Source organism: Oncorhynchus mykiss, chromosome 12 (assembly GCF_013265735.2).
Source record: "Oncorhynchus mykiss isolate Arlee chromosome 12, USDA_OmykA_1.1, whole genome shotgun sequence".
In the NCBI taxonomy this organism is placed as follows: domain Eukaryota; kingdom Metazoa; phylum Chordata; class Actinopteri; order Salmoniformes; family Salmonidae; genus Oncorhynchus; species Oncorhynchus mykiss.
Genome location: NC_048576.1, coordinates 83,253,117 through 83,271,625, shown reverse-complemented (window position 1 = coordinate 83,271,625; position 18,509 = coordinate 83,253,117). Strand labels below are relative to the sequence as shown.

Below are 18,509 nucleotides of genomic sequence, written 5' to 3'. Positions count from 1 at the left end.
TAACAAATAAGAATTTGTTCTTAACTGACTTGCCTAGTTAAATAAAATGTATAAAAATCAATAGTTTTGTGATGTGTGTTTTGTTCTATATTTTTATTTTATATTTTTAATCCCAGCCCCCGTCCCCGCAGGAGGTTGTCATCATTGTAAATAACAATTTGTTCTTAACTGTGTTCAAATAAGAATTTGTTCTTAAAGGTAAAGGTAAAAATAAATGTTGCGTTTATATATATATATATATATATATATATATATATATTGTTTTTTGTTGAATTTTACCCCTTTTTCTCCCCAATTTCCTGGTATCCAATTGTTAGTAGCTACTATCTAAGCTAAGTGTTTAACTCCCCACTCCTGCAAAAATTCAGTAGTTAACCCAACGGCAGAATGAGATAACAAGTCTTCAGATCAAGAGAAGAGTGAGAAAACTCGTCTGGCTCTTCCACTTTCTAATCTGAACTTCAGTTGACCTCTCTTGCAGACAGGGACAATCCATACAACATCCCACACAAACACGGCCAAGATCGCATTGTGTTCGATAGGGACTTAAGAAAGTACAGCGAAAAAAGGAATACATTGATTGGAAACAACAGAGGAAGCCTGTTAATACTGTGAAAGGTGGTTGTAGTAAGTGTTGATACTGTATTATGCACCCTGGGCAAAACCTTAGGTCGAAATCAATAGCAGCTATGTGCATACTTTCCATATGTTACGTGTTCCTGTCTGAGGACAGTGAACAATAACAAAGTGTGTGGTATTGGAGAAGCCAGAGGTCGTGCACTACTTTTGAGCAGGGCCCAAAGTAGTGCACTGTACAGGGAATAGGGTGCCATTTGGGGTGAAGCCAATGAGTTTCATCAGACACACCGTGGAGAAGTGGAGCTGGAGGTTAGCACTCCGCCTGCAGCAAATCTCTCTTTAAATTCACATGAAAGTTATTCAAATGTTTGTAAAAGTAAATGGTTGGAGAAAATGACTTTGATGAGGTCCTAATCACTTGACAAGTCGTCATTGAATTCTTCTTGACAACCCTGAAAATATTTAAGATGCACTTGAGAGATCAGCCCCTCGAAGACAGCTAATGCATGAGAGGAAATGAGACAATCTGAAGCTCTCATTATTTCTTCCACCGAGCAATCCAATGCCAATGTGAGTTGCAGTGTATCTAGGCAACTGCATATCTATTTCTAAAACACCGCACACACCTACGCTGGTGATCAAATTAAGATAGCACATCTGTAGTTAAGTGTAATAGCAAACGGGTTGGGTTGTGTACGTTAATGACTAATAAAGTGATTGCTGTCATAATTTTTTAAAAATCTATCTAGTCTAATTAATATAAATGAAAAAGACAAGAATGACTTTACACTACAGATGTAGGATCTTCATTTGATCACTCTTTCGTTGCACAGTAGGAAATGTAAACTTTTAGTATATTCAATGTTTAAAAAGGCTTCTAAAGTTTGTAATTTCCACTTTAAAATGTCAGACTTGATTTGCCCTTACAAAGAAATGTATCAACCCCCACAAAGAAGTCAATTAATTATAATCCACATAATAGTTTGCTTTTTCTGTTGCTGCAAGATCATTTTCCTGCTGTAGAAAACTGGCTCAAATTAAGATCCTACATCTGCACTGTGCTCCTGTTGATGCTCCTCCAATCTAGATGAAGAACACGGCCCAGTTTTTTTTTAATTATCTGTAATTTGATCTATCGGATAGGATTAAATGCATAGAAATATAATTAATTGAACAGACAAATCATTGACTTGAATGGGGCCAATTTTATTCATTCCATTTCTATGCATTTAAAAGAAAATCTAGATCTAGAAAAATCTAGATCGATAACTTTTTAAAAACTGGGCCCAGGAAACTGTGGATTTTGACTACCCCTAGCTGACAGTAAAATACCCAGGAACCAAAAATACAAGAGTTCCCTTCTTCAGATCAATAAACATCCCATGCCAAATGTCAACACCCCCTCTTCCTCCATGGTTCTATCCTGATACTGTCCACTTCCTATGAACTAAAAAATAACTCCTGTGAGTCCAGACATGACAGTATGGCAGCAAAACAAGCTGCCTCTCTAGCCTCTAAAGCTCCCAGGACACAGTTAGCCACAAACCTGACCATGGAGACGATGCAGCTCTGATTGACTGCAGGCATTTGCCAGGCAGACAGAGAGGAGAGGGTGAGAGGAGGGTGGAGAGAGAGAAGAGGGTGAGAGGAGGGGTGGAGAGAAATAGGGAGGGAGAAAAATAATAGAAAGGCTGAGGTAGGAGCCCTGTTCCGTGTGTCCAGTGTGTCTAATATGTCCGGTATGTCCGGTTTGTCAGGTGTGCCCGGTGTGTCCGGTGCCTCTGCTTAGGAGCCAATGGTCTTGATTTAAGTCTCTAAAGGCACTGAGGCCCTGCTTCTCTGAGGTGGAAGTAGTGAGGAGGAAGCTGTGAGGAGGAAGTTATGAGCCCCCTGTTATCTGCTGACAGGACTGAGCCAGCTGGTTGTGTGCTAATTAATCCGTACAGGCACAGAGGGATAAACAAGGGCACCATCCAGGGCCCTCCATCCCAGTAGGAGACTCTACAAAGAGGTCTACACTCTCACTGTGCTGCTAGGTGCCCCTCTGTATAGCGACTTAGCCTCTGCCTTATAACAACAGACTTAAACACACCAGTGATGGGAAGGGACAGCTGAGGAGAAGCCTATGTGTCCCACTGCTAATCTTAGAAGAACATGTGGAGAATTGATCGGGGGAAATAAACAGCATGATACATGTTCTATATATGGATAATAAATATAGTCTATCTGCTAGAGGGCTCATGACTTGGCTTGATGCTGTGCTTCAACAACTCCCCTGTCTTCACTTCCACGCAGGTTGAGACGTGAGCAAGGCTTTCAATGAGGCTCATTGGGCAGCTAACATGTCAGGCAGCAAGATCCCTCCTACACAAGACTATCTGAACAACTCACATGGCTTCTTCCACTATGAACAACAAATCGTGAGGAAACTGATAAAGGAATGGCATCGCTTCCAAATCTGAAAGGAAAAGCACATCCTGACTTGACAGCAAGTCAATACATTTTGGGCAGAATTTATATAAATGGTGAAAAGCACAGGACATAGAATATAACCTTGGGGGACACCAGTCATCAACTCCACACAGTCAGATTGAACACCCTCTACATGGATACATTGTGACTTGGATGGAGAGGGTCAGGTATGGTGTAGTTGGGCCTACCTGTGTCGCCCCACACAGGTAGGTACTCGTCCTGCTGGATGTCCAGCATAATCTCCAGGCCGTTCCCCGTCCCTCCCTTCATGGTGGTCCGCAGCGTCTTCCCCTCCTCCGCTGCGTTGAACATGTAACACTTCCCATACCTGGTGAACACCTGCAGACAGACAGACAGAGAGAGAGAGAGAGAGAGAGAGAGAGAGAGAGAGAGAGAGAGAGAGAGAGAGAGAGAGAGAGAGAGAGAGAGAGAGAGAGAGAGAGAGAGAGAGAGAGAGAGAGAGAGAGAGAGAGAGAGAGAGAGAGAGAGAGAGAGAGAGAGAGAGAGAGAGAGAGAGAGAGAGAGAGAGAGAGAGAGAGAGAGAGAGAGAGAGAGAGAGAGAGAGAGAGAGAGGTTAGTACTGAACTTGTTATGTACACAGGCTGGTGGGCATCAGGAGGTGGACTGATACATTAACTACTCATAAACTGGTACCATGACATTCCATAAGGCGGTTTAGGGAAGAACTGTCCTTATAGCCTTCTAAATACATTAAGGAATCAGCAGGCTGAACTAGATATGATAATGATTGTAACACCCTACAGGCAAATTCAAATGACAACAACAGAGCCGGTAACAAAAGTAAAGTATTAAGGATTCATGTGGAGACGAGGAACACAAAATGTTGATTTGTCCCTTGTTTGCCCTTGATAGAAATCCATGATCAATCCCAATGGCACACAACAACCTTCTAACACATTCTCCTATGATTACCAAAAATTGGAAGAGGCACCTTGTGCCTTTTAAAAATGTGTTTACGAGCATACACTTTACGGCACGGCAATGGGCCACATTGGAGACAAATCCTATCATTTCAGTGTAATGGAGCATGTGGCTGTTGTTCCCTCTCCTTTCAAGTGGCTGGATGAGCAGAAGCATTACAGGCTGTGGAGCCCTCACTCTCTGTAGAACAGCTAATAACAGGCTTTCTGCAGCTCCACTCTGCTCCGGTCAGGTGGAGAAAGCACTTTTCAGCTCCTACATTGGGTAAAGTAGGGCCAGATTAGGCCTTAAAGGAAAATAGTGGCAGAGAATTGAAAAAATCATGGGCACTTTATCTTGTAATCACTTAAAAGCGGTGCTCACTCTGCCATTAGTGGCATGGAGTTCATGGGAGGAAAAACCTGCATTCGCTATCCCCATTTTCAGTACATTGTTAACAGTTCAAGGAAAACTGTTGAGATGCCATTATGAGAAGGAATGCATAGGGAAAGCTCAGATTTTTCTAGGTAAAAACTGAACTTTTGCCTCTCATTAAATCAAACAAATGGGCACAGTTATATGTCACACCACTGTGCTAGATAGCGACTTTGAGGTTTATATGAATAATAGACTGCCGTAAAATGCAGAATCAGTGCAGCTTATTTAGAGACAGGTGTGTAAAAGATGCACACATGTAAATTAGATGGGTGTTGGAAGGTCCCTGCTCATGGATAATAATCACCATAACAACCATCAGCCCACCTTCCTTTCCCTCACCAATCAGAGAAGGACTGAGGAATAGAATGTTGTTTGAACATCATCAACAAGGTCACACACTCCAAGCCTTCTTATTGGATAGAAGCAGTGGTGGCCTATCTGCCCTTCTATGTTCTGGTCTGGGATCAGTGTGGTTCTGGGAGCTCAGAATGGTTACAGTTACAGTGCCTTCAGAAAGTATTCACACCCCTTGACTTTTCCCTCATTTTGTTGTGTTACAGCCTGAATTTAAAATGGTTACATTAAGATTTTGTTTCACTGGCCCACACACAATACCACATAATGTCTTAGTGGAATGTTTACTAAGTAATGTTTACTAAGTACTTAAAAATGTTTACTAAGTACTTAAAAATGTTTACTAAGTAATTAAAAATTAAAAGCTGAAATGTCAATAAGTATTTAACCCTTGTTTTATGGCAATCCTAAATAAGTTCATGAGTACAAATTTGCTTAACAAGTTAACAAGTCACATAATACGTTGTACTCACTCTGTGTGCAATAATAGTGTTTAATATGATTTTTGAATGACTACCTCATCTCTGTACCCCACACATACAATTATCTCTAAGGTCCCTCAGTCGAGCAGTGACTTTCAAACATTGATTCAACCACAAGACCAGGGAGGTTTTCCAATGCCTCACAAAGAAGGGCACCTATTGGTAGATGGGTAAAACAAAGCAGACATTGAATATCTGTTTGAGCATGGTGAAGTTATTAATTACACTTTGGATGGTGTATCAATACAACCAGTCACTACAAATATACAGGTGTTCTTCCTAACTCAGTTGCCGTGAAGAAGGAAACCGCTCAGGGATTTCACCATGAAGCCAGAAGACAGTTTAATGGCTGGGATAGGGGAAAACTGAGGATGGATCAACAACATTGTAGTTACTCCACAATACTAACCTAAATATCAGTGAAAAGAAGGAAGCCTGTACAGAATTAAAGTATTCCAAAACATGCATCCTGTTTGCAATAAGGCACAAAAGTAAAATTGCAAAAAATGTGTCAAAGAAATGAACTTTATGTCCTGAATACAAAGTGTTGTGTTTGGGGCAAATCCAATAGAACCCATCACTGAGTACCACTCTTCATATTTTCGACCATGGTGGTGGCTGCATCATTTTATCCTTGTCATTGGCAACGACTAGGGACTTTTTAAAGTTAAAAGTAAATAGAATACTGGCCTCCCGGTGTGCGGCATCACTACAGCCTGGGGTTCGATCCCAGGCTGTGTCATAACCAGCCGTGATCGGGAGTCCCATAGGGCGGCGCACAATTGGCTCAGCGTTGTCCGGGTTAGGGGAGAGTTTGGCCAGGGGAGCTTTAGTTGGCTCATCGCACTCTAGCGACTCCTTGTGGTTGTCTGGCCACCTACAGACTGACTTCGGTTTTCAGCTGAACTGTGTTTCCTCCGATACATTGGTGCGGCTGGCTTCTGGGTTAAGCTTGAGGGTGTTAAGAAGCGCAGTTTGGCACATCATGTTTCGGAGGAGGGATGACTCGATCTTTGCCTCTTCCGAGCCCATTGGGGAGTTGCAGCAATGAGACAAGATCGGAATTGGATCGCATTTGGATATGACAAAATTGGGAAGGAAAAAATGAATAATAGTCATAGAAATAGCACTAAGCACAGGCAAAACCTATGTAAATAAGATATTTCTGTATTTCATTTTCAATACATTTGCAAACATTTCTAAAAACATGTTTTCATTTTGTCATTATGGGGTATTGTGTGCAGATGGGTGTGATTTAAAAAATATGTTTAATCCATTTTGAATTCAGTCTGTAACACAACAAAATGTGGAATAAGTCAAGGGGTATGAATACATTCTGAAGGCACTGTAAGTCTTCTTAATAGAGGGCTTTTCCATGACCAGCAGGGTTGGGTAGGCTACTTTCTAAATGCCATCCGTTACAGTTACTAGTTACCTGTCCAAAATTGTAATCAGTAACGTAACTTTTGGATTACCCAAACTCAATAACAGAATCTGATAACATTCAGTTACTTTTAGATTACTTTCCCCTTAAGAGGCATGAGAAGAAGACAAAAAGGTATGTTACCAATTGCAGGATAAATTAATGTAATAGTTTACATAGCTGGTCATATATGGATGTTAAATTTTACTTTATGGGTTGGTTATGCAGGCTTCTTCTAACCCATCGCTTTCTACTGCATACAATAATATGATTAAATTATATCTTTACATTAAAAACCAAAGTCTATCAGAATTCCAGTCATTCCAATAAATGTTGTACCCCTTGATCTTCAAGAATAGGACTTGGAAATACAGTAGTAAAGATTAGCCAAATTGTAACCCCAAAACTAAGGACTTATTAGCCATTCCTACTCTGTTGTTTATGATTTTGTTGTCATGAGGACTGATTAGGCTCATTGACTCGAGTTGGAAAGAAAATGCTGCGCTCACGGAATGGCATGTTTGAGCACTACTGAAAACTTCTATATAATTGCAAAAGGGTTTTTTAAATGATCAATTAGCCTTTTAAAATTATAAACTTGGATTAGCTATTGGAACACAGGAGTGATGGTTGCTGATAATTGGCCTCTGTACGCCTACATAGACATCCCATTAAAAATCTGCTGTTTCCAGCTACGGTAGTCATTTACAACATTAACCATGTCTGCACTGTATTTCTGATCCATTTGATGTTATTTTAAATGGACACATTTTTTTTGCTTTTCTTTCAAAAACAAGGACATTTCTAAGTGACCCAAAACTTTTGAACGGTAGTGTGTATATCATTTATAAGTCCAATAATGGATGTAGCTATAAGGGCACAAGGTGAGACCCAAATGCAGACAGAGGAAGCAGATGGAGGAGCTCCGAAATGTATTATAACAAATGGAGTAGGCAAAGGCAGGTCGGGGACAGGCAAGAGTTCATAAACCAGGTCAGAGTCCAAACAGTACCACATGATAGACAGTCTCGAGGTCAGGCCAGGCAGGGGTCAGAAACCAGATCCGAGTCCAAAACAGTACAATGGGATAGGCAAGCTGGTAGTCAGAACAGGCAGAGTGGTCAGGCAGGTGGGTGCAGAGTCAGGACAGGCAAGGGTCAAAACCAGGAGGACCAGAAACAAACAGAGATTGGGGAAAACCCCTGGTTGACTTGGCAAACAAGACGAACTGGCACAGAGAGACAGGAAACACAGCGATATATACACCGGGGATAATAAGCGACACCTGGAGGGGGTGGAGACAATCACAAGGACAGGTGAACCAGATCAGGGTGTGACAGTAGTAACTACAGATTGCCCCTTTAAGTCTATCAAAAGTGTGCACGTTTCAGCATGTGTCCATTAGGATGTTTCTTTTATCAGCATGAATTAGATTGAGCAATAGAAGCCCCACTTTTATTCCATAGGCTTGGATCCTCTCTATGCGGCTTTTGCAAGAGCGCATTTTTCATTGGCTGTCCACTGGTTTCAAAAACAATGATTGATAGGAAGCTTAAAGTTCTTGAAATCAACCATTATTGGGTTCAAATACACATTTAGATTTGTGAACAGCCATCCTCAACAACAACAATCCGTAAGGCACAAATAGCTAAATGAGAGAGCAGCAGCGTGATTCACATCAATGAGCTATGTAGATATCAATAATAAGATATATCCGTATCGTTGTAGACTACACCACTGCTGTCATCCTTATCTCATTGCGTTTATGAAAATTTGATCATCTTTGGATGCTGACAGCAATCGCACCATTGGAAGACAAAGCTTGGACGGTAGTCTACAAAAGCCTATTCCTGCTCTTTTCCCGTGATCCATCAAACTCACTCAGGTGGAACAAACTTAAACTTGCGTCTTTTTTCAATGCTGATTTGAATGTCATTGAGGAAAGAGAAGTGTCAAAGATTTTTTTCCGCAAACATGCTTTTTGGATTTAAAAGTAATCCTCTAAGTCATCTAGTTTTTCAAAAGTATCTGTAATCTGATTACAATATTTTTGCTGGTAACGTAACAGATTACAGTTATAATTTTTAGGTAATCCCTTACATGTAATCCGTTACTCCCCAACCCTGATGGCCAGTGTATGAGTGCTTCTATGGACATGAGTAATTGTCCAGGTGGACAGTGTTAGGGTGATATAAGGATGTGGGTAGAAAGGGAGTATGAGACACCCCCTTCTCCTCAGTAGAGCAGCTCCCTCCTTCCACAGATATGAATCTATCTAAATGACACATCAGGGGCTAAGAGCTGCTAGTGCCACAGCGCAGAGACGGGGGATACATATTCATAGAGAAATCACTCTTGGTTTGCAGGTATCCGTGTCTCGGTGTCTGTCTCTGACTGGGACTGGGCTTAACTGTACCAGGGATGGCTCCGGTTGATAGCATAGTGACAGAAATACCCGAGTGTATAGAGACCAATATGGACCCAGCCTGCATGAATGGAGAATATCAACATCAGCAGCATGTCCCAGCATAGACAGTAATCTGTCAATGTCAAAACACATTGGTCCAAACCTAACAGACCAAAAAGCAGATTGAATGGGATTCAACATGCAGTAGCATCCCAGTAAACAGGTTGTTTTGGTCGTCAGCATGACCTTGGTTCATTTGACTAAAGTATCTCTGTCTGCTAATTAGAGCTTACATTAGAGTTAATAAGCATCAGCCCAAACCATTCACACACTCAAGTGCTCCCTTGGAACCCTCGCCAGCTAACTGGGCAGGTAACATCATGTTTAATTACCCAGCGCTCATTTAAACATGATATGTCTGTGAGTTTCTGTGAGTGTGTGTATAACACAGACTACGCGTATCTGCACTGCTTCCCTTTAGATGTACTGTAGTAATGGTGCTCTGAACTCTCCTCCTCTGAAGTTGTTGATTGTCTAATAGGGACCATCATCATCATCATCCTCTCTCTGGAGCTTCTTGTCAGACCCTCTCTGTCTCTAGAAACAGTAATGATGTACTGAATGAGTGACAGGGAGGGCTAGGACCAGGTCAACATCCTATTAACACCTTACCCCACCTCATCAGCCACGCCACGGGGGAAGTGCCAACCAAAAGTTGCCAGGGTGGTTCTGTCATTTTGGTACCCCTCAGACAGTTGTCTGACCCTGCTGTCTCTCCTTCATCTTGTTCCTGCCCACTCAGTTATTATCTCCACTTCTGCTTGCCTCGAGTCATTCTGCCAGAGGGAGGAGAGTAATGACTCCTCACACCACCACAGAAATATCAAATAACTTTGGTACCTGGCCAAGGGGCGATTACAGGCAATACCTGTAAAGTAGCAAACTAAAGTAAAGAGACACTTCTCAGAGTTCTCATGCACCGAGGCCATTACTTTTCTGAAAAACAGGATGGTAGAATATGGACCATGAGTATCAGCATTCTCAAAATAGCTCCATCCTCTCTGCTATTAATAAATGACCAGTTCTTGACTTGGGCAGGAGCTCACCGAACTGAGTACCAGCACCTCAAATGTTCTACTACTTGAGCTCCTTTTCCTCTAATAGAATATTAGCACCTAAATATAAAAAGGACCAGCACCCAAAATGAGTATCGGCACCTATTTCAAGCAGTGTAAATGACAATGTTGCTTATAATACCAGATGTGGTTATGCATGATTGCTTCATACTCAGCAGTGTTTGAGTCGATATGTCAGACCACTATGGCCTATTTATTACCGTACCTCCCTAATCTGACTTCATTTGCACACACTGTAAATAGACTTTACTATTGTGTTATTGACTGTATTTGTATTTGTGTTTGTTTACTCCATGTGTAACTCTGTGTTGTTGTTTGTGTCGCACTGCTTTGCTTTATCTTGACCAGGTCGCAGTTGTAAATGAGAACTTGTTCTCAACTGACCACCTGGTTAAATAAAGGTGAAATAAATACAAATAAAATAAAGATATGCACAAGCCAATACAGAACTAAAAACATTGGCTGTTGTCAGGTCTTCATACACACCCATCCGTCTATTCTGATCAGTTTGGCTAGAATGGTCTTGTTGACATTGCACTCTTCAAGCCACTAAGCATCAAAGTTGTCTTTGGTGATGAAATGCTGTTGCTGCTCTTTCTTCATTACGTTATTTTAAATGAATCGCTAAGGTGTTGATTGAACCCTGGTCTTGAAATGTCACAAGAGTCAAACCCTGCCATGTTAACATAACGTTAGCTGACACTGTCCACAGGGCAGTCAGGGCACGAAGCAGGAGAACAGAGATGAGCTGCCAATTAGACGCCTGCCTTCATCTCGTCCACCCAACATAACTTATTAGCATTCACAAGAAACAGTGTGAGCGTCCGGGAGCAAGACATCGCCCTAAGGCATGCCGTGACCCAGCCTGCATGTCGACCAGCCTCTCCCAGGGTGAAGTCAAAGATGACACGGCCATTAGAGAGCCACCTTCCACTGTGATGAAAGGTCAGTTGTTGTTAGTTAGCGCCAGACAGACGACAGACACCTTCCCACTGTGTTTGAAGAGTTGCCTGTCCCTGGCTAATGCCGAAGACAACAGTTAGACATCTGAAAATAAAGCGTTACAAAGAGACAAGTCATTATGCCTGCAGTGTGCTGTGGCTGTGATGGGTACACTAGTGAGAATGGTTCATGACTTCATGTGTTCAGCTGTCATTATTGCAGTGTGCTGTGGCTGTGATGGGTACACTAGTGAGAATGGTTAATGACTTCATGTGTTCAGCTGTCATTAATTTGAAGAGCTTTATGATAAATATGCCTACGATAATATGCCTGTTTCTTCAACTATTATTGTAACGGGCTCCGAAGTCCTTTTCCTCATTTGTTACACACCCACGCACACAGAGATGGGATAATATACTATCACACAGAGATGGGTTAATATACTATCACACAGAGATGGGATAATATACTATCACACAGAGATGGGATAATATACTATCACACAGAGATGGGATAATATACTATCTTGTTGCCATTACAAAATACTCTGAAGAAAATGTATCAAATTGAAATACAAGATGCTAATTAGTATTTTCCCAAATTTTCCAAATCCAAAATACATTTTCAATACACGGCTTCACTAAAACAACATTCTCAGTAAGGGTTTTAAAAACATTGTACTTGCTATGACTTTGATTTGTCGTTGTTTATCTACCTTAGTTGAATAAAGTGACTAAGTCGCTCTGGATATGAGTGTCTGCTAAATGACCAAAATGTAAATGTACAAATAAAGACTTGCAAAGCACACTGGGCATTATTAATTGCCATTGTTTTGGGGGACGGAGCTCAAAACATTATATTTTACATTTACATTTACATTTATAAGACAGTCTTATCACACCATATTGTCATCAGACTTCTGATACCAATGCAGGGTGAAATGGGGCCGCAAAACTGTGAAGCGCAAATAAAAAAAAAATAAAATACAAATTACAGGTCTCGAAGTATCTTGTTACAAATTACAATGGATTGTAGTTCAGAAGTAATTAAATACGTATTTAACATAAATGCAACATAAAACTCCCCTCTACACACAAACACACACACACACACACACACATGGCCGAATGGTAAAGAACATCTAGCTGCTCGAGAGCACCCTTAACGGACGATCTATAAATTACGTCTCCGTAATCTAGCTTGGGTAGGATGGTCATCTGAATCAGGGTTAGTTTGGCAGCTGGGGTGAAAAAGTAGCGATTACGATAGAGGAAACCAAGTCTAGATTTAACCTTAGCCTGCAGCTTTGATATGTGCTGAGAGAAGGACAGTGTACTGTCTAGCCATACTCCCAAGTACTTGTATGAGGTGACTACCTTAAGCTCTAAACCCTCAGAGGTAGTAATCACACCTGTGGGGAGAGGGGCATTCTTCTTACCAAGCCAAATATTTTTTTTTTTTGAGGTGTTCAGAACAAGGTTAAGGGTAGAGAAAGCTTGTTGGAAACTAAGAAAGCTTTGTTGTAGAGCGTTTAACACAAAATCCGAGGAGTGGCCAGCTCAGTGTAAGACTGTATCATCTGCATATAAATGGATGAGAGAGCTTCCTACTACCTGAGCTATGTTGTTGATGTAAATTGAGAAGAGCGTTGGGCCTTGGATCGAGCCTTGGTGTACACCCTTGTTGACAGGCAGTAGCTGAGACAGCAGATGTTGTGACTTTATACACTGCACTCTTTGAGAGAGGTAGTTAGCAAACCAGGCCAAAGACCCCTCAGGGACACCAATACTCCTTAGCCGGCCCACAAGAATGGAATGGTCTACTGTATCAAAAGCTTTGGCCAAGTCAATAAAAATAGCAGCACAACATTGCTTAGAATTAAGGGCTATGGTGACATCAATGAGGACCTTTAAGGTTGCAGTGACATATCCATAACCTGAGCGGAAACCAGATTGCATACCAGAGAGAATACTATAGACATCAAGAAAGCCAGTCAGTTGATTATTGACAAGTTATTGACAATGAGCATACAATAATAATGTATGCTGATGTATTTCTGTTGACTACCCTGTCGTATATATTCACATAGTATAGCGCTCCAGCAATCCTATTCACACAACCAGAGGAGAAAAAGCCTGTATTCATTCTTACTTACAGTACAGTACTACACATGACTGGATTCTCCTCTATTTCTCTTTGATAGAATAAGCAGGTAATAAGACACCTATCTCACTCATCCCATTTATTTTGCTGGCAGGCAGGGGAAGAAGTGGAAAGTGATGGAGTAAATTAACATTTGAAGCTTTAAGAGCCAGCCAACTGGTTTTATCAGTTCTCACTCAGCGAGGGGCACCAGGCTTAAAGCTTAAATTCCACTTCCATAAGCAGTCTATTGTGATGTGCTGTTATTGTTCGCCAAATCAATTTCCATTATGGGTGAATTTAGAAGGCTTTTCATGGTAAACCAAAGCAGCACGAGAGAGAGAGAGAGATAATAAATGAGAGAGGGATACAGAGAGGAAGGATTAAAGTGTGTGAAAAAAGGCCTTTGAGTTGCAAGGTGTGCACTCCCCCCCCCCCCCCCCCCCCCCCCCCCCCCCCTCGACGCTGCAGCATTTAAGTGGTTCTGTTGTTAAGATGAATAATTCAGAGAGAGAGAGAGTGCTGCTAAGCAAGGCTAGGTAGCTACCTGGCACTATGGAGGGCTTCAGCCACACTATTACACCCCTGGGCGCCGTACGCACGCCTGGCATTGCATTCCTCTTCCTGAATGTCAGAGCCAAGTTAGCACTGTGAAACTACACAACTTCCCCATAACCAAACATAATTCATACACATTAAACAAATGTCACCTTTTCTGTGATGTGTTGTGAAACTTTGTGGAACGGTATATATCACCCAATCCAAACCTAATTTACCATTCCAGTCGATAATGTATTTTATTTATGGGCCTCCCGGTGGCGCAGTGGTTAAGGGCGCCACCAGAGACTCTGGGTTCGCGCCCTGGCTCTGTCGTAACCGGCCGCAACCGGGAGGTCCGTGGGGCGACGCACAATTGGCCTAGCGTCGTCCGGGTTAGGGAGGGTTTGGCCGGTAGGGAAAATCTTGTCTCATTGCGCACCAGCGACTCCTGTGGCGGGCCGGGTGCAGTGCGCGCTCACCAAGGTTGCCAGGTGCACAGTGTTTCCTCCGACACATTGGTGCGGCTGGCTTCCGGGTTGGATGGCGCTGTGTTAAGAAGCAGTGCGTCTTGGCTGGGTTGTGTATCGGAGGACGCATGACTTTCAACCTTCGTCTCTCCCGAGCCCGTACGGGAGTTGTAGCGATGAGACAAGATAGTAGCTACTAAAACAATTGGATATCACGAAATTGGGGAGAAAAAAGGGTAAAATTCAAAAATAAAAATAAGATAATGTATTTTATGAGAGAACATGTTTAGCATATTGGTGATTGGTGATACAGTAGGACACAAGATAGCTGTTGTTGCTGCCAGCCTGATATTTATGTTCATGGAGAGACAGCGAGAGAGCTGGAGAGAGAGATGGACAGAGAGAGAGCAAGATAGACAGAGAGAGAGAGAGAAAGAGAGAGAGATAGACAGAGAGAGAAAGAGAGTGAGGGGGAGATCGAAAGAGGACATAAAGAGAGTGAGAGAAAGAGAAGAAATGAGAGAGAGAGCGAGAGAGACTTATAAAGAAGATCCCTCCCCTGAGTGGAAATGATACCGGCCGGATGGGAATTAAATCCAGGCTGTGATTGGTGCCAGATCCCCGGTGACCCATAACCTGAGAGCAGCGTTCCATCCCCAGGCTTAATTGACTTTACACGGGGGAGGCCATGCACAGAGCACTGCCCTCACCTCTGCTGAATGAGCTCATCCATTAACATGCTGCCTGTAGATGGACTGCAGCCACAAACTCAATGATCTTACCTATTTGAATCCCCTATGAAACAAACTTGCTTCATACCATGGAATTGTTGAGTACTTGTTTCTGAACGGCTTGAAAGGCATACTAGAGCGTGCATTATTTATTCCTTGTCCTCTCTGCAACTGTGTTAGTCTATATATTTTTTGTATTTGACCTGCAAGTATATGTCACGCCCTGACCGTAGATTGCTGTGTATGTTTCTATTTTTAGTTTGGTCAGGGTGTGATGTGGGTGGGTATTCTGTGATTTAGGTCTAGGTTTCATTTTCTATGTGTTTGGCCTGGTATGGTTCTCAATCAGAGGCAGCTGTCTATCACTGTCTCTGATTGAGAGCCATACTTAGGTAGCCTGTTTTCCCATTTTGAGTTGTGGGTGATTATTTTCCGTTGCAGTGTTTCCATCATACGGGACTGTTTCGGTTTTCCTTTATTCTTTTGTTCGTTTGTATTCGGTGTTCAGTTTATTAAATTTACAACATGAACACTTACCACGCTGCGTTTTGGTCTACTCCTTCTTCAACCAACGACAGCCGTGACAGTATATTACTGTAGGTTATGGTTAATGCTAGCCAAATAGAAGAGCATGTGGATGTTGTGGGGAGCAGTCCTCCTCCTGACTGCTGGAATATAAAGGTAAATGAGCAGCCAGGGGTGATACATCATCTTAAACTGGAGCTTGGCAGTATGACCAGAACTCAGCACCAATGGCTCCTCACAGACCAGAACAGCCCGACTCAGCCCAGAACAGAACAGCCCAGTCCAGCCTATCCCACAGCCCTGACACAACTTTATCCTATTTACATTCTTTACAATATGTTTTGTTATCTGTACAGTGCAGCACATAGAGATGTGTCTTTTAGTTTAGATCATTTCTACAGTGGTACACTGCCTGCTAAAATATTAGTTCTCTTCCCTCCCCTGAAGGCTGTACTCAGTGGGGTCACAAAGAGCAGCCTGCATGTCTGAGAGATATCAAATAAAAGAGGAAGTTGCCTTCAGGTCATGTTCTCACGGAATACTGATTTAATTGCATTCCCTTTCTCTATATTTTCCCCCTTTCTTTTACCCCCAGAATGTAGAATGTGGCGTCTAGCCATCCCTCGGTTGCAGTCTGTCTATCTCAGGTACATTTCTGTTCCTGCTGTCTGAGTGGAGGGTAGTGGGCATGTGAGGGAAACGACCACATCCGCTGCCTGCTGCCCCAGGCTCATCAATCACATCTGGTCACACATTCACACTCATTATTTTTTATAACTCTGGCTCCAAGGCGGCTCCTCCGGGGCCCGCCTCACCTGTCATGGTCTTTGCAGGGCTAATGGGAGGTGAGTAATGGGTGAGGGGTGGAGGACATGTGGCAGGTCCTTATCACAGACAGGAAGAAACGGACAGGTAGGAACAGGCACGTCTCACTCACACAGTCCATCAGCTGTGTGTACGCTGTCGGAGGTGATGTCTGAGCTCTAATAAAGTCGTCTAGAGTGTTTAGTAGGCTACATCACCATGGTGATAATGACCATTATCAATCAGTCCCTCTATCTCTCCATGGGGGAGCAGCATTGACCTTGAAGGAGTTTGGAGAAGTTTTGAAAATAAATCATCTGAGTGGCGCTAACTCCCAGCCGTACCCCTGGCTCCGGTGACCTTTCAACCTAAACACAGTGCTTATTTTGGCTGAGTATAGCCATATGTCAAGCTACATGGAGGAGCATCCTGAGACACAGTAATGATGTGTGTCAGCCCATTCTGTTACCACTGAATATTTTATGTTCCAAGGGGAAGATAAAGAGGTACATGTCTCACAGCCAATTAACAATATGAACTAACATACCATTATCTTGATTAACTAGCAAACAATTCATTACATTAACTAGCAGCCTATTAACTTAAAGGCTACCACCATTTGCTGTGTCAGTTGCCTTTCCGGGATTGTGGTCATGTGCTTTGTTGGGGAATAATCAGAATTGGTTGGTAACATAGGTAAGATGTTTTATAGTCATCATATGTTTGTAAGTTACTTCTCATCAGAATGTTATTTTTGTATAATACTGTGGCGTGGTTGCAGTATCTGTTCTATGTCAAGACTAAGTTGCTTGGGCCGGAGAGAGGGGAGAGGTCAAGCGTGTATCTCTTGGCTCCACAATGTCTGTGTGCCAGTCAGGGTGTCTCTGTGATCTTGTCGAGATAGGATGGATTTGATATATGCCTGTTGATATGGAGGATTGGTTTATGGTTCTGAGTTTGAGAAAATATCATAGTTTAGGAGACAAAGCTGAACGATGAATTATGCTGATGCTGTCTTATCCTGTGTGTGTCTTTGCTATAAAGGATCTCAGCTGAAATGTGGAAGGGACTCTCAGAGAATTCATTGATAGACACTGAATTGATCTGAGAGTCACAGGGTTGTGATAGAGCTCATATAATTAAAAATGGACTTTGTGGTAACTAACTCTGACTTGTGTGTGGTTTGCTCTCATGATTTGGTAAATAGAGGAAATTTCCACGACAGCTTGCACACCTCCTCCCCTCCATAAAGGCCCCATCTTTCCCAGTTAGGTCCCCCACACACCTGATCAGGCAGTCCTCCATCTAAGCTCTCTAGCCTGTCTGGATGAAAGAGCGAACATAGATGTGATCTGGACTATGATGTCTAGTAAAACAAATATAAACGCAAATGTATAATGACCATGAATGTCAGGTATGATGGTTGACATGGACAGTGTATGTACTGTATGGACCTGGTCAGGCCTGGTCTGTACTCTCTCCTGCTACACTGTGGTATTGACATTCCCCTATGCTTTGGTCCAATCCTGTCAGTGTTCTCTACTGAAGGGCTCCAGACAGAGCCCTCCCTACTGAGTTTAAAGAGCAAGGTTTCCTGCAACAAATGCCCCGTTTAATCCATTGCGGGGAGCAAGGCCCTTTGCCTTTTCACAAGTAGCTTGGGCTGGGTGTGAAATGCCTAACAAAAGGAGCCATGTGTGTATGAATTAAATGAGAGACAATCATAGAGGGATAGAGACAGCCATAATTAAACGGCCACAGCTTTATACATTTGAAGTCGGATGTTTACATACACCTTAGCCAAATACATTTAAACTCATTTTTTCCCAATTCCTGACATTTAATCCTAGTAAAAATTTCCCTGTTTTAGGTCAGTTATGATCACCATTTTTTTAACGAATGTGAAAAGTCAGAATAATAGTAGAGAGAATGATTTATTTCAGCTTTAATTTCTTTCATCATATTCCCAGTATTTGGTAGCATTGCCTTTAAATTGTTTAACTTGGGTCAAACGTGTTGGGTAGCCTTCCACAAGCTTCCCACAATAAGTTCCTCCAAACATAACGATGGTCATTATAGCCAAGAAGTTCTATTTTTGTTTCATCAGACCAGAGGACATTTCTCCAAAAAGTACGATCTTTGCAAA

At 42.3% G+C, this 18,509-nt stretch overlaps 1 protein-coding gene across 2 annotated transcripts in view; it reads right to left on the bottom strand.

Moving 5' to 3' along the window:
• The window catches only part of LOC110538663 (acid-sensing ion channel 2), a 448,422-nt gene that overhangs the window by 36,105 nt on the left and 393,808 nt on the right, over nucleotides 1–18,509 (bottom strand). For both annotated transcript variants that reach the window (XM_021625621.2, XM_036938819.1), the window contains one exon: nucleotides 3,240–3,390. In XM_021625621.2, the coding sequence (XP_021481296.2) occupies nucleotides 3,240–3,390 (151 nt within the window). The remainder of the gene's footprint in view (nucleotides 1–3,239; nucleotides 3,391–18,509) is intronic.